The 16318-nt window shown below is 46.6% G+C and overlaps 1 protein-coding gene across 4 annotated transcripts in view; it reads right to left on the bottom strand.

Moving 5' to 3' along the window:
- Baiap2l1 (BAR/IMD domain containing adaptor protein 2 like 1) overlaps positions 1-16318 on the bottom strand; it is a 75852-nt gene that overhangs the window by 26773 nt on the left and 32761 nt on the right. For all 4 annotated transcript variants that reach the window (XM_042686902.1, XM_042686901.1, XM_042686903.1 and 1 more), the window contains exon 3: positions 15215-15301. In XM_042686902.1, coding sequence (XP_042542836.1) covers positions 15215-15301 — 87 coding nt within the window. The remainder of the gene's footprint in view (positions 1-15214; positions 15302-16318) is intronic.

Raw genomic sequence — 16318 nt, 5'->3', positions numbered from 1 at the left:
CTGATACAGATTTATTCTTTTGTGTGTGTGTGTGTCTCGTGGGGCCTGAACTCTGGGCTTGCGCGCTGTCCCTCAGCTCTTCAGCTCAAGGCTAGTGCCACTTGAGCCACAGAGTCACTTTCAGCTTTTTCTGCTTATGTGGTGGTGAGAATCAAACCCAGGGCCTCATGGCAAGCATTCTACCACTGAGCCACCTTCCCAGCCCCACAGATTTACTCTTCTATCAAGTATTTATTGCAGTATTAAGTAGAATAGAATGGCTTCATTCCACTCTGGTGATGTGTGGCTTGGTGGATGGAGGTGAGGGAGAGAAGAGTAATATTTGCTTAGAGTAAGACCCGGGGGAACTCATTCTTAGGAAGTGATCAATAGTCAAAGGCCTAAAAGGGAAACATCCTCAGAGCCAAGGCAGAGTTGGAACCACAAACCCAAACCAAAACCCCTTCCCTGTCCTCCCTTCCCCCTTTCTTTCCTTCCTTCCTTGCTCCTCTCCAACTTGGGAGTTCGTCACCACATTTAGACACAGAATAAAGTTAATTTTATATAAGCTTAGAAGAGACGCTGGTTTTTAACACCGGAAGATCACACAAATCCTTTAGGAAGAAGAGCCCACTCACAGAACAGGCCTGCTTTCCTCCACCCTGCCTTTACTGCACTGTATAGATGACCTTCCTCCTGCACAGCACTGGTGTTATCAGGGCCATTCCACGGGAAAGCACGGAGGCTTCTGGCTTCCGCTCTGCCATGGAAAGGGTCATTTTCTCACTCACCAGCAGAACCAAGCTAGAGGACAAAATTCCAGCTAAGAGCCAGCACTGTAGTATGAACCTGTAGTCCCAGCTACTCAGGAGGCTGAGGCAGGAGAGTTGCTTGAGCCCAGCCTCGGCAACACAGCCAGAACCCATCTCAAAAGCACCCGAGCTAAGCAATGTGAGAAACAGATTTTCTATAGGAGTGGCTAACTAGGGGAGGTGGGGAATGAATTCTGGGGTCAGCGTGAAGGGGAATGAGTTCACAATCCCAATGGCTTGGTTTTCAGGGGTCCCCAGACCTCAACAAAAGGAGCCTTGCACCACAACCCTCTCCAGGGCCCCAGGGCAGCAAGTGGATAACAACAACACTGAGAAGAATTTTCGAGTCCTGGGTGCGGATGCCTCATGTTTGCAATTCTAGATATTCAGAAGGCTGAGATCTGAGGATTGCAATTCATAGTCAACCGGGGCAGGAAAGTCAGTGAGATTCTTATCTCTAATGAACCACCAAAATGCTGGAAGTGAAGCAGAGCTGTGGCTCAAGTGGTAGAGTACTAACCTTGAGCAGAAAAATCTTAGAGACAGCGTCCAGGTCCTGAGTTCAAGGCCCCCTTCCCTCTCCACACACACACACACACACACAGAGCAGATTCAGAAAGCTCAGTGAACACAGACAGGTGAAATAATAAACTTGATACTTCCGCTCATCACATAGAAACCACAGCACCCCAAAGACCAGAAAAGGCTGAGGAGAGACATGGAGGAACAAAGCTGTGGGCGCGGGCTCGTTAGAATTTCTTTACAGGCCATGCATGGAAAGGGAAGACCCCGGGGACACTCTCAAGAATGGGGACACTCTCAAGAATGGGGAGCACACACTCACTGTCCCAGGGTCACATGTGAGAAACGTGGGTGTACATGAAGAAAGATCACTCAAAGAGAATTGACTCTACAGAATGTTCAAGAAAAGGCAAATAAAACTTATTTATAATTGTCATTTTAATCTTTCTCTCTTTCTCTCTGCCTGCCTACCTTCCTTCCTTCCTTTCCTTTCTTCCTTTCTTTCTTGCCTGTGGCTTACACCGTGACCTCATGCTCTCCCTTGGCTTTTTCGCTCATGGTTGGCACTCTACCACTTAAACCATGCCTCCTGTTTTGTCTTTGGCTGGTTAATTGTTGATAAAAGTCTCATGAATTTGTCCGCCTGGACCTGGCTTTGAAGCTCGATCCTCAGATCTCAGCATCCTAGCATGATAGGCATGAGCCACCAGTCTGGCTGTGTAGCTCAGCCTGGTTTTGAACTTGTCTCAGACTCTTGGGTGCTGGGCTTACAGGTGTGCACCACTGCACTGGTTTTGTAAAAATTATTCTCAAGTGATACAATAGATGACTAGAAAATAATATCTCAATGGATTGCATGGCCGTAGCTTCTGGGAAACAGAACTATGAAGAGGTGGCAGGAGGCACGGGAGCCCTGTTATCTGTGCCCATGCTCCTTGACTCTAGTCATTCAGTGGTGTGAAAGAGGCATTCACCAGAAACTGGACTTTGAACTCTCACTTCTGAGCTAAGGGACAAGTGGCCCACTTCCTTGTGATGTGGGGCAGTGGCAGGCACCGGGCCCCAGTGGTCAGGTGACAACAAGGTGACACTTGAGACATACATTCCAAACCTGTGTCCCCTGTCGTTGAGCTAGGGGGTTCATAAGTGGGGTGACTTCAATGCATTTCCACTGTGGGGATGGAGCTCACCCCAAGTACCATACCCGAACGTGACTATATCACTTGTAAATGTGTATGATAAACCCCAGGGCAATCACTAAAAAAAATCAGAATAATATAAAAAAATTGTGAAAGAGGAGAAAGTGGAACATTATATTCTTTTTTTTTTTTTTGTCAGTGGTGGGGCTTGAACTCTGGGCCTGGGTGCTGATCCTGAACTCTTCAGCTCAAGGCTAGTGCTCTACCACTTGAGCCACAGCTCCATTTCTAGTTTTCTGGTGGTTAATTGGAGAGAAAAGAGTCTTACAGGCTAGCTTTAAACCATGATCCTCAGATTTCAGCCTCCTGAGTAGCTAAGATTACAGGTGTGAGCCACTGGCACTGGGCTTGGAACATTATATTCTTAGTGAAAAACAGGTAAGACAGGTAAAGGGACTGGCAGAGAGTACAGGCTGAGATCTGAGGATCACAGTTCAAAGCCAGCCCAGGAAGACAAATCTGAGACTCTTATCTTCAACTAACCAGCAAAAAGCAAGAAATGGTGGCATGGCTTCATTCAACCTTGAGCAGAAAAAGCTAAGGGAGAGCACAAGGCCCTAGTACTAGGATAAAAACAAAACAAAACAAAAAAATGTTACAAAAGCATGATGGATCCAGGCGCTGGTGGGTCTCCTTTGTAATCCTAGCTATTTAGGAAGCTGAGATCTGAGGCTCTCCATTTGAAGCCAGCCTGGGCAGGAAAGGTCCATGAGACTCATCTCCAATTAACTATCAAAAAGCCAGAAATGGAGCAGAGCTGTGACTCAAGTGATAGAATGCTAGCCTTGAGCACAAAAGTTCAGGAACAGCACCCAGGCCCCGAGTTCAAGCCCCCTGGACTGGCAAAAAAAAAAAAAAAAAAGCATTGTACTTATAAATTGATTTGTTGACTGGTGACAAACTACTTTGTACAAGGACTTAAGGATAATAAAAACATAATAGGGCTGGGAATGTGGCTTAGTGGTAGAGTGCTTGCCTAGCATGAATGAAGCCCTGGGTTCAATTCCTTATTACCTCAGAAATGGAAAAAGCCAGAAGTGGTGCTGTGGCCTCAAGTGGTAGAGTGTTAGCTTTGAGCAAAAGAAGCTCAAGGACAGTAACAAGCCCTGAGTTCAAGCCCCAGAACTGGCAAATAAACACATAAAAATATAATAAACAAATATAAAAGAAAAAGAAGTGACTTAGTCACAAAGTTTGAAGGAGGAATAAATGGAAACTAAATTATCTCCCACCCCAAATACACACCAACCAGAATACCAAATTAATTCTAAACTTACAAACAGCACTATTAATCCTGCAGGGCTATTCAAACTTCACTGAGAACTATCATTAGAGAACTTTCTGCTTATTTTCCAAGGGATGGGGAGCAAAAGCCTCAGAAAAACAGGGCCTGAGAGGAGCCCCGCCAGTCACAGGCTTGGCTGTCAATGACAGTTTTCACTATTTGGAGAAGGGCTTAGGTGACAATTTTGTCATTAAAGTGGATAAACTGATTCTGAAAGCAAATTGAATGTTTATTTCCCACTTGACTTTGATTAGCAATTAAACCAGCTAGCTTGCCTGCCTGCTGGAACTGTCAAGTCAAGCACAAAGCACAGGATTTGCAATTTAAAAAACACAAACACAAACAAAAACTACTTCCCAAGTTGGATTTTCATGCACTATTCTTAGTTTAACTGAAAGAATAATGTTCATTGACTCAGGGGAGTCAACGATATGTCACATAAATAATTTATCAACTTTTGAGCTTCCAGAGGTGGGCCACAAGCAATTGTGTTCTTTATATCTAAATGCAAAATGCAACATTAAAAGAGGAAGCATTTTCTACAGGTTATTTCATCCAGTGAGGTAGATTAACATGAATTATTCATCTTCCTTCTTCCCTGATTAGTAGACTGCAGCTAAAATACAACCGTTGTGGGACTCACAGGCCTGAAGCAGGTGCGGCATCAATAATGCACGCAGCCGAGCGGCCACTAGCTCCCCACCGCCCACCGCCATGCTCAGGACGCTCATTAACTGGAGGAATTTCCATTCAGGGCCTAAAAAAAAAGTGCTACATCTTAAAGTCTCCCATTTCTTTAAAATCATCAGAACAGGAACTTAACACACAAAGATGAGGTTTTCGTTCCTGGTGCGACAGGCAAGTGAAGACAGCACTGTGGGCTCTGCTACCTTCAAATCTCAAGTGAACCATTTTTGCCAAGGAACTTCCTATGTTGTCATTTTGTTTAAAGTTCTCAGTTCTTATTGAAAGAAAGACAAGAATTAACAACAGAGAAACAGAACAGGGGGTCATGATCCTGGTCTCAGACAAGCCACTTAGTGCTCTGGTAGACAGCTATACACCCAGGGCAGCCCTCTCTCCTGTAACCACCAAAAGGCCAGCTGTGGCTCAAGTGTAGACATTAGCCTGTAGCAAAAGTAGCCCAGGGATAGCACCCAAGCCCCAAATTCAAACCCCAAGACTGGCAAAAAAAAGAGAATACCACAGAATGACTCCCTGCCACCAATGAAGGGACAAGAAGGAACAAGAGACAAGAAAGATAAGCTCCAAACTCCCACTGCCCCCAGCACTACAACACTCATCATCTTCCTTGCCAAAAGAAGAAAACCTACGGTGAATCCTACACAGCAATAAACAATAACAAGCTGAGCATCATGGCTCATGCCTATAAATGTCAGCTTCTCAGGAGGCTGAGAACTGGGAATCATGGTTTAAAGCAAGACTGGGCAGAGAAGACTCCATATCTAATTAACTAGCAAATAGCTGGCCTGGAGGTATAACTTAAGTGGTAGTCTGTTAGCCATTAGCAAGAAAGCTGAACAAGAGCTCAAGGTCCTGAGTTTAAAGTCTTGAGTTTAAGCCCTGGCATTGAAAAAAAAAAAAAAAAAAAAGACAACGAAACAGATGATCAATTCAAGTAAATATGTATGGCATGTTGCATCTACAAAAAGCAATGCGCAGAATAATTTACAGCTACAGGTTTAAATTACGTAAAGGAAAGCACTTTAAGATGATAAAGAGTTTGACGGTTATTAGGTTCATTTTTACTGCTAAAGTGTAAGTTTTTAAAATGTATGCTTTAATTCTGATTATATAAAAAATCAAAGTGCTGTTTTCAAGTTCCCAAAGGACTCGTAAGTTATAATCTGCTCCTGTAAGTGGGAAGTTACACAGGATTGAGTAGAGAATAAGAGATAAAATTAAAACATTTAATCTGAGATATTAAAAAGAAGCAAGTGCGGGGCATGGCCCATGCCTGGGCTCTCGGTCCTGGGGAAGCTGAGGAAGGTGGGAAGGTCAAGGCCTGCCTGGGCCTCAGGTGAGAGCCTGTGACATAGAGACAATTCTGTCACCAATTCTATCCTCATAAATACAGAAGCACCTACCGGCTGGACTCTGCCCTCTGCTCCTCTGATAAGGAACCTGTCCAGGTGTCTCTTTACTCACCTCGTAGTCTCTCCACCTTTGAACCCAGACACTGAAAACATTATGGATAACTCAAGCCCCTTCTGTTTTTACTAGTAATTGTCATTTCAATTTGAAATGACACAGACTTAGAAGGAAAGGACAGGTCACCTCCTGTCACCTCCCACAGTCCATGCTACCATCCTTAAGCCACAGGAAAGTGGAAACAGCTGCGTCCCTAGCACCCCCATGGGGCCCATCAGAGATGCCACACCCTACCAGATATCTCTTCTTCACCTCAAAACCCTGCAACCTTCATACCATCACCCCTGGGCCAGTCCTGTTCTATGATTCTTGGTATGATTCTTATGGGGTTACGCCTGGGCTAATGATGCTGTAAATGGAGGATGGCCAGGGGCTCCAGAAAGCAGAGAAAATAGAGACCCAGAAATAGTCTAATCCCTTAGTGCACACGCCAACTTCTCAATCAACAGACACACCTAAACTCATCCTTCATCTTAAACTCAGGGCCTGGATGCTATTTCTTAGCTTTGTCACTCATGGCTGGTGTTCCACTTCTGGATTTTTTTTTTTTTTTTACCAGTCCTGGGGCTTGAACTCAGGGCCTGGGCACTGTCCTTGGGCCACAGTGCCACTTCTGGCATTTTCTGCATATGTGGTACCGGGGAATCAAACCCAGGGCTTCATGCATGCTAGGCAAGCACTCTACCACTAAGCCACATTCCCAGACCTGGATGATGATGATGATGATGATGATTTTGTAGTTAATCCTGCCTGAATTGGCTTTGAACCATGATCCTCAGATCTCAGGCTCCTGAATAGCTAGGATTATAGACATGAGCCACTGAAGCCTGGCTGATGCCCGTGTTCAAGATTGGGTAGGGGCACAGGTTTGGAAGGAGACACACTTGGGAACCAGCAGGCTACCTTCCAACATGGCTACCCCATCTTCCATCCACACAGCAAAGGACGAGGTTCCAACTTCTCTGTATCTTTGCCAATACTTGCTATGGATGGTCTATTTAGTTACATCCACTCTGTGGGTGGGGTCAGACTTGGATCCCTGCTGGCCAGTGGTGGTTTGCATCCTGCCATGTGCTTGTTGGCATTCTTGCCTTTCTTGATTGTAAGTCACCTGGAATCAGAAGGCAGCATCCCAGCACTGCATGCTGGGAAACATGTGTACAGTGGGCAGCCTTCCCTGCTACCGAGATATCTGCATATATTAGAATGGGTCTGTGAGCTGGGCACCATGGCTCACACCTGTAATCGCAGTTATTTAGGAGGATGAGATCTAAGGATTATGGTTTGAAGCCAGCCCAGGCAGAAAGTCCCCATGAGACTTCTATCTCCAATTAAAACCCAGAAGTGGCACTGTGGCTCAAGTGGTAGCGTGTTAGCCTTGAGCACAAAGAGGCTCAAGGACAGCACCCAGGCCCTGAGTTCAAGTCCCACAACTGGAAAAACAAAATGGGTCTGTGTTCCTGTGCTACTTTCTGGGCAAAGGACCAGGGCCACCTGCCCTTCCCCCATCTATTGGTGCTATCATTTAGTGTTTTTCCTTCTGAGCTAGAACTTCACACCTGGTTTTGTGGTGAACATAGGAGGAAATCAACGCCCATTATAAGGGAGTGGAAGGAGCTCCTGTGGCCAAAGATTGCAGTGGCTGAGACAGAGACACCCTCCCCTCCCCCAGCTGTCCCTGGCTGTGCTGGACAGCATGAGAACCGGTAGTCCCTTTCTACCCCATCTTCAGTTGCTGGGACCTATATATTCTCCAATGTGACTCATGATGAAAACTGTGCTGGAGCTGGGTGCTAGTGGCTCACACCTGTAATCCTAGCTACTCAGGAGGCTGAGATCTGAGAATCTTGGTTCAAAGCCAGCCTAGGCAGGAAAGTCCGTGAGACTCTTATCTCCAATAAACCAGCAGAAAACCGGAAGTGGTGCTGTGGCTCAAGTGGTAGAGTGCTAGCCTTGAGCTGAAGAGCTGAGGGACAGCGCCCAGGCGCAGAGTTCAAGCTCCATGACTGACAAAAAGAAAGACAAGAAAAAGAAAAGGAAAAAAAAAAGAAAAGAAAAGAAAACTGTGCCAGACGGGTCATATTCTGTTCACATGCATGCAATGACCAGTGGTCAGTGGTGTTCGGGTTCACATCTGGGCTGACCTCCTCGCTAAGGTGACTAAGCCGGGTCTGATGGTAAGCTTGCTGCACTCGGCCTTGGCTGGACACAGCCAAGGATGCAGCACGCATCCCTGCATCAAAGCCCAGGGCACAGCTTTCTATAACCTAGTGAAGAACAGCATTGACGGTACAGAATACCTCAATACCTTCCACCTGTGTACCAACTACAAAACACATGTGCATGGTATACATAAAATAGAGACCTCTAATTTACTGTAAGCCTACAGTAATAAGATAGTCTTTCCCGCTCTAAAGGAGACAGAGACGCTTAAATTGACAGGAGGAAGTCATTTATCACATGGGTGACTCCAGGAAAAACAGGTTCCAACTGAAATCACCACAAAAACCTTGGAATGAATGGCTATGCTAGAAATGCTCCTAGGTAAAAACTACGGTCTCTTTTTTCTTTTTTAGACAGTAATGCATTTTGAACTCAGGGACTCATGCTTGCTAAGAAAGTACCCTACCACTTGAGCCATGCCCCCTAATCCTTTTTACTTTTATTTTTCAAATAGGGTTTCATGTTTATACCCAAGCAATCCTGGATCACGATCCTCATATTTATGCTTCCTGGGTAGCTGGGATGACAGGAGGGTACCACCACACTGGGGAGGAAGGTTAATAGTGAGCCTAACTTGTAGCTAAGATACCAGTTAATTTTGGTCACTAACAACTTCCTTAGCTCTAAACTACCCTTGCTGGCTCTGGTGCAAATTCTTTCACTTATTAGACCTTGGAAAGGGGTTTATGTGTGTCTGTGCCAGTACTGGGGCTTGAAATCAGAACCTGGGTGCTGTCACTTGAACTACGGCTCTACTTCCCGCTTTTTTGATGGTTAATTGGAGATGAGAATCCCAGACTTTCCTGCCCAACTTGGCTTCAAACCACAATACTCAGATCTCAGACTCCTGAGTAGCTAGCACCTTGTGAGCCACTGGCAACTGGCAGAAATGTGCTTGTAATCCTCTCTCCCCCTTGACAGTCCTGGAGCTTGAACTCTGGACCTGAGTGATGTCTCTGGACTCCTTTTTGCTCAAGGCTAGTGCTCTATCACTAGAGCCACAGCGCCACTTCCTGGTTATTCTGAGATTAATTGGAGATGAGTCTTATGGACTTTTCTGCCAGGCTGGTTTCAAATCATGATCATCAGATCTCAGCCTCCTAAGTAGCCACTGGTGCCTGGCAGTAATTTGGTTTTGTTTGTTAAGTTGGACATTTTCATTAAAAGCATTTCAGTTTTTTGTTTTTTTTTTTTGTGCCAGTTGCAGGGCTTGAACTCAGAGCCTGGGCTCTGTCCCTGAGCTTCTTTTGCTCAAGGCTAGTACTCTACTACTTGAGCCACAGCACCACTTTCAGCTTTTTCTGAGTATGTAGTACTGAGGAACAGAACCCAGGGCTTCATGCATGCTATGCTAGGCAAGCACTCTACCACTGAACCACGTTCCCAGCCCAGCATTAGCCATTTTTTATGTAAGTTCTTAACTTCATGCTCAGGCCCACAGAGACTTCAATCTTCTGACTTGTGCTTCCCTTTGTTGCTGGGATGACAGGCGAGAACCACAGTACCAGCTGTTGGTTAAGTCTCATTAGCTTTTTTTGCTTGGGCTTGCCTTAAACCTTGTTTTCATCTCCACCTCCCAAGTCTCTAGGATTACAGGCTTGAGCTACTATGCTCAGCCTTTTGTTTTTTAACTTTATCTTTTTCTTGACACAAGTCATATATAGCCCAGGCTGGTCTCAAACTTTTGATCCTGCTGCCTCAGCCTCCCCAGTGGTGAGATTACAGGCATGTACCACCGTGCCTGGCTTTACTCTTATTTTTAAGACCAAACGCTATCAAGTTGGATTTTGAATATCAAGGAGACAAAACTGGAGAGAATTAATTTTTAAATTGAACAATCTATAAGCATCCTATCAATAATAGAAAAAGCCTATTATTTTCTATGTTCCAAGATAGTGAGGAGTTAAACTATGGCTTGTGTTCAATTTAAGAGGCTGTCAAATGGGCACCTGTGGCTCACATCTGTAATCATAGCTTTTCAGAAGGCTGAGATCCAGAGGATCACAGTTTAAAACCAACCCAGGAAGAAAATTCTGCAAGATTCTATCTCTAAAACAACCAGCAAGAAGCTGGGCTAGAAGTGTGGCTCAAGTAATAGAGCACCAGTTATGACTGAAAAAGCCAAACAAGTATGGATCAAGCCAGCCAACAATTAAAACATTAAAAATAATACCAACAGCCTACTAAATTGGAACAAAAAAAATGACCTGAATTTAAGCTGAAAGGAGCTCAAAGTGAATTTATAAATTCTCCAAAGCAAAGCTGGTTTTTTTTTTTTTGAGAAATAAACGAAAAGAGCTTTTACTTTTTCTACTCAAGAACACAGTAACTCAAAGGCTTTTTCAAATATTTTGCCAAAAACATTTTTCCCTGACCATTTCTGTTTTTCCTTCCAACCTCTTAAAATATATTCTCAGTTTTTAGAATAAACATTACTGGATGTAAGGTCAAAATGGAAGTTTCTTCCAAGTTCCCTGTCTGTCCTGAACTTCTCCACTCAGTGAAATTTTATGAGGCAGACGTATGAACTGACCATACAACTTATATTTCAGGGCTAGGAATGTGGTTTAGTGGTAGAGTGCTTGCCTAGCATGCATGAAGCCCTGGGTTCGATTCCTTGGTACAGCATACACAGAAAAAGCCAGAAGTGGTGCTGTGGCTCAAGTGGTAGAGTGCTAGCCTTGAGCAAAAGAAGCAAAAAGTGCCCAGGCCCTGAGGTCTAGCCCCAGGACTGGCGAAAACAAAAATAAAACAAAAACAAAAACTTGTATTTCACCAGTTGAAATACCTAATGTGCCAATCCTGTGGATTAAAACAACTAATGTGCCAGAGTGTGAGTTTGTGTTTGCGGTGCTCTTCCCACCAGGGGAAGTGGTGAAGGCTCTGCGCTTCTTAGACACATGGTTGTCAGTGTTGTGTGGCTAAAACCTGTTAAGCCAGGGGCTTAGAGCTTATTAAGTAGTGAGGCTGACCTAAAACTCCTCCTGCCTCAGTCTCTCAAGTGCTGAGACTACAGGTGTGTGGCACCATGCCCAGCTGATATTAAGGTTTTGTCCTGTCTGGGTAAAAGCATGATAAGGGAGGTCATATGGTAAAAGCTTTAGGCAACTCTGCCACTGGAAACAGCCACACAGAATCCATGAACAAATGAGTGTGCCATGTTCCACAAAACTTCTAAGTACAGGAGGTCCATGCCCGCAATCCCAGCTGCTCAAGAGGCTGAGTTTTGGAGGGCCATGGTTCAAAGCCAGCCTGCGTAGAAAAGCCTGTGAGATTCCAATTCCAATTGACCAGCAAAATGGCAGAACTGGAAGTGTGGCTCAAGCTGTAGACTGCCAGCTGTTACCAAGAAAGCTGAGTGAGAGCTTAAGGCCTAAGGCCTGAAGTTCAAGCCCTGGCACAAAACAAAACAAAATAAACAAAACTTCATTTAAGGTCAGGCATGGTAGTTCTGCCTATAATCTCAGCTACCTGAGAGGTGAAGACTGGGGAGGATGGCAGTTTGAGGGCAGCCAGAGCAGAAAATTAGTGAGATCTATCTCAACAAGCAAGCTGTATGTGGTGGTACAATCCTGTTATCCAAGCTGCATAGGAAGCATAGGTAGGAGGATTAAGGTCTGGGCCAACCCCCTGAGCCACTTCTGTCCTCTCCACTATATCTGATTTTGTTGCTTTGTTTTCTGCCTAGATAAGTCCTCTAGACTCCATCTCCAAATAACTACCAGAAATCAGAGCTGGAGGTATGTCTCAAGTGGTAGACAAGCCTGCTAGGCCAGGAGGAGACCCAGAGCCCAAGCCCCAGTACCAGTATACACACACACACACACACACACACACACACGCACGCACGCACGCACGCACGCACGCACGCACGCACGCACGCACGCACGCACACACGCATGCACGCACACACGCACGCACGCACACGCGCATGAGAGATACCCAAAGACGTGGGAAAACAAATAGGTAGTGACACGTTCCTTTGAACTTGGACCCTGAAGCACACAGGAACAGCCAGGAAGGGCAGCAGTGGTCTTCTGGAGCATGAGCAAAGGCTGAAGGAAACAGGTGGCAGAGTGTAACGGACATGCCTATGGCCCAAGCCCATGGGGGAGGGGGAGATTTGTCACCTCCACTGATAGCAAGACATAGCAGTACTCGGAGATTACCAGTGCATTAGCTGCCCCTTCATGGAAAGGCTGTAATGCCTGACCAGGCTGCATCACCAGGCATTCCCCAGCAGCTGTCCTCCCCCTACCCTGCATTCCTTGGCTACCATGCCCAGGATGCCTGCCTTTCTGGCAGCTGGGCATGGGTGTGTCACTGAAATCCCATCATGGGATGGGTCTAAGGGACTATGTGTTGGGCTTCAGGGCATAGTTTTTCTCTCTATAGCACTGGTGGCTCACGCCTGTAATCCAGCTACTCAGGAGGCTGAGATCTGAGGATCTCTGTTCAAAGCCAGCCCAGAAAGTCCGTGAGAGGGGCTGGGAAGGTGGCTCAGTGGTAGAGCACTTGCCTTGCATGCCTGAGGCCCTGGGTTCGATTCCACATAAGCAGAAAGAAAAAAGCCGGAAGTGGCGCTGTGGCTCAAGTGGTAGAGTGCTAGCCTTGAGCTGAAGGACAGCGCCCAGGCCCAGAGTTCAGGCCCCACGACCGGACCCCCCACCCCCCCCCAAACAAAAAAAGAAAGTCCGTGAGACTCTTTTCTCCACTTAATCACCAGAAAACCAGAAGTAGTGCCGTGACTCACAGTGGTAGAGTGCTAGCTTTGAGCAAAAAAGCTCAGGACAATGCCCACGCCCTGAGTTCAAGCCCTGACTGACAAAAAACAAAAATGGGAACATCTGAGAAGAAATTCCACTTCCTACTTTGGCAGACAAGGGGATAACAGATGTGATAGCTACAGCAGCAACCTTTCTGGTAGCATGAGAAAACGGGCATGAAGATGGGAAGAGAGAAAAACAGGGTCCTGGGTGATGAATAACCTAAAAGGAAACTTGCTCCTTCCGATTTATTGTAGAAAGCAGTCTGCTGCTTCAAGACAGGCATGCACCACCCCAACCACCAAGCTTTATTATGTGTTTATACATATATACATACATACACACACATACACACACACACACACACACATATATGAAATTCTGACTTCCCTTCCATACAGAGAATTTAAATAAATAGAGCATTTTTAAATGTTAACAACAAAAGGAAAACTTTACAAGTCAAAAGGAGTCACTCTTAGATGCCCAGAGGCAATTCTTGGTGAGGCTGCACTTTCTCAGAGAATTGAATATTAGCAAGACAACGTGAAGCAAGGAACTTCCCTTCCTGGGGCAGGGCCTTCACCGTGCCAGGGCCTTCACCGTGCCGCATTTTCCTGACTGAACTGGGGTTTCAAGGTGTGTTTATACCAAGCCTGTTGCTGTGGAAACAGTTGATTCAATGTTATAAACCAACGACCTCACAGCTGAATAAAGCAGGGTGTGGAAAAGTGTCATTTAAACAGTGGCAAGACCCATAAAACATTAAGCAGGCAAACTGAATGGTGGTGAGTCAGGAAGGCCCACGCACCCCCACCCCAGGTGCCAGGCACTGATGGGAGGTGGCTTTCCCATTAGGTCCTATTTTGGGAACCCTGAAATCATCCAGCAATCCCCCCACTGGCCTCAGCCTTGCTTCCTCATTGTGAAATCGATCAGGCTTAGGACGGAGCTGTTACAGAGCAGCCACAGAGATCAAGCAGCAGGACTGGTAGCGCACGGCCTGGGAGGCACCCCAAAACCTTCTAGTCAGTTCTACAGGGTTGGCATCCTTATAACCTGGCTCCCATCTGACCTGTCATTTACCTCGGCTACCTTTTTATGAGCTCCTCGGGAGAAATCAGGAGAACTCGAAGCTAGCAGCCTGCCCCTGCCCTGTCCCTGTCATCCAGCCTCTGCCTTGCATGAGGGTTGGGGAGGTTTCCGGGGCTCTGTGGGGGCAGTGAGTATGGTCTGGATCACCTCTATGATGCCCTGCTGTCCTGGGCTATCTCAGGCCTCTTGTTTCTTTTTCAGCAGTACTGGAATTTGAATCCAGGGCCCCACATTTGCTAGACAGATCCTCTACCTCTTGAACCACACCCCCAAGCCTCTTTCAGATTTACTTATTTTTCAGGTAGGGTCTCATGCTTTGGCCCAAGGCTGGCCTGGACCTCCATCCTCCTACCTATGCCTGCAGGGTAGCTGGGATGACAGATATGCCCCACCACATTGGTTGAAATGGAGGGGCAAATGGGGATTACAGGCATGAGGTAGGGTACCAAGACCCCTTTCCTTTCCCCCCACCCCAGTGGTACTGGGGTTTGAACTTACGACCTCACACTTTCAAGTTAGGCACCCTAGTGCTTGAGCCCCACTCCTCAGCTGCCCTTCCTCTGTCTTCACTGGAGACCGATGCACTTGCAGTCCTTACTACTTTTGACTCTCGCTTTCTGAACATTTTGAATGACAATGATAAAGTACACTGAGCTAAACATGAGGTGATAGCAAGGTGGACCTTCATCCCCACAGGGGCCGCCTGGCCAGGCAGCTCTGTAAACAGAAAGCTGGCTTCCCTCTGTGGCTGAGTTGCCCAGGGTGTGGCTGTCCAATGTCTGCACAGGAGGCCGATTCATAGCGGCAGAACTGGAAAAATCACCACGGGAAGCCACTGTGGAAGCAAGAGGCCCAGCCAGGGATGGCATGGCCAGGAGGCCTTCTGTGGGCTGAGTCACAGGAAACTCACTGGCCAGCCAGGTCAGAGGCCTGGCTCCTGGCTCCTGGCTCTAATATAGGTCAGAGCTCCGGGCACTGGAGTCTGGAGATCAGAGGTACAGGCCAAGCTGTTGGGGTACTGGGGGCCCTTCTCTCCCCTTGGATCTCCCACCACCTCACATTACCACTGGCTGTAGACATTCAGTGCCTGGCCAGCTCCCTTGGCCTATTGCTACCAGAGGACCCAAGACAGCAAGTTAAGCGAATGGAGGAAGGTCGGCTCACCCAGTTCAGTCGACACAGGGGACCCGGTGGCCATGTCCCCAATCTTGGCTACTCCATCGTAGTAGGCTTTTCCGGCCAGGATCATAGCTATACAGGGAAAATGACACAAAATCATCACTGGGACAGGAAAGGAGAAGCCACACAGGTTTTCTTCTCTCTGTCCCTTCTGGTGGCAAAGCAGGCTCGCTCAGGCTTTGGCTGGGACCAGACTGGGGGCCTGGGGCAGCTGGTGTGCTGTAACCTGACATCAGAGAGACTTCAGCAAAGAACTTTCCCGGGCTATGGCCTCTGCAGTGCTGCTTACAGTCAGAAGACCCACATAACTGTGGTGGTACATTTGCTTTTTCTATTAAAAAAGGACATTCAACACCAGGCACCAGTGACTCACACCTGTAGTCCTAGCTACTCAGGAGGCTGAGATCTAAGGAGCACAGTTCAAAGCCAACTTGGGCAGGAAAGTCTGTGAGACTCTTCTCTCTAATTAACCACCAGAAATCCAGAAGTGTTGCTGTGGATCAAAGTATAAAGCACTAGCCTTGAACAGAGAAGCTCAGGGATAGTGCCTAGGCCATGAGTTTAAGCCTCATGACTAACCAACCCCCCCCCCCCCGCATCCCCCCTCAAAAACAAGGACATTCAGAATTACAACCAACCACGTAACTTGTTGGGGGGGGGGGGAAGGATCGATGAAATTTTAAGCATATTAGCATTTCAATAAAAAGAATAAAATGTTCTACTTTTCTCTTCATTAGCAGAAACAGGAGAGGAGTATTATTGTACTTTTTTCATTCATTTTTTGTGTGTGTGTGCTGGTCCTGGGGCTTGAACTCAGGGCATGGGCGCTGTCCCTGAGCCTTTTTGCTGAAGGCTAGTGCTCTACCACTTGAGCCACATCCCCACTTCAGACTTGACTTTTCTTGTTTCATTCTTTTTCTTTTCTTTTTTTTTTTTGGTCCGGTCATGGGGCCTGAACTCTGGGCTTGGGAGCTGTCCCTCAGCTCTTCAGCTCAAGGCTAGCTCGCTACCACTTGAGCCATAGCGCCACTTCTGGCTTTTTTCTTTTTGCTTATGTGGTTCTGAGGAATAGAACCCAGGGCCTCGAGC

This window comes from Dipodomys spectabilis, unplaced genomic scaffold (assembly GCF_019054845.1).
Source record: "Dipodomys spectabilis isolate Male_0828 unplaced genomic scaffold, ASM1905484v1 ptg000098l, whole genome shotgun sequence".
In the NCBI taxonomy this organism is placed as follows: domain Eukaryota; kingdom Metazoa; phylum Chordata; class Mammalia; order Rodentia; family Heteromyidae; genus Dipodomys; species Dipodomys spectabilis.
The sequence above is the reverse complement of the archived record's forward strand: the minus strand, read 5'-3'. Positions and strand labels throughout refer to the sequence as shown.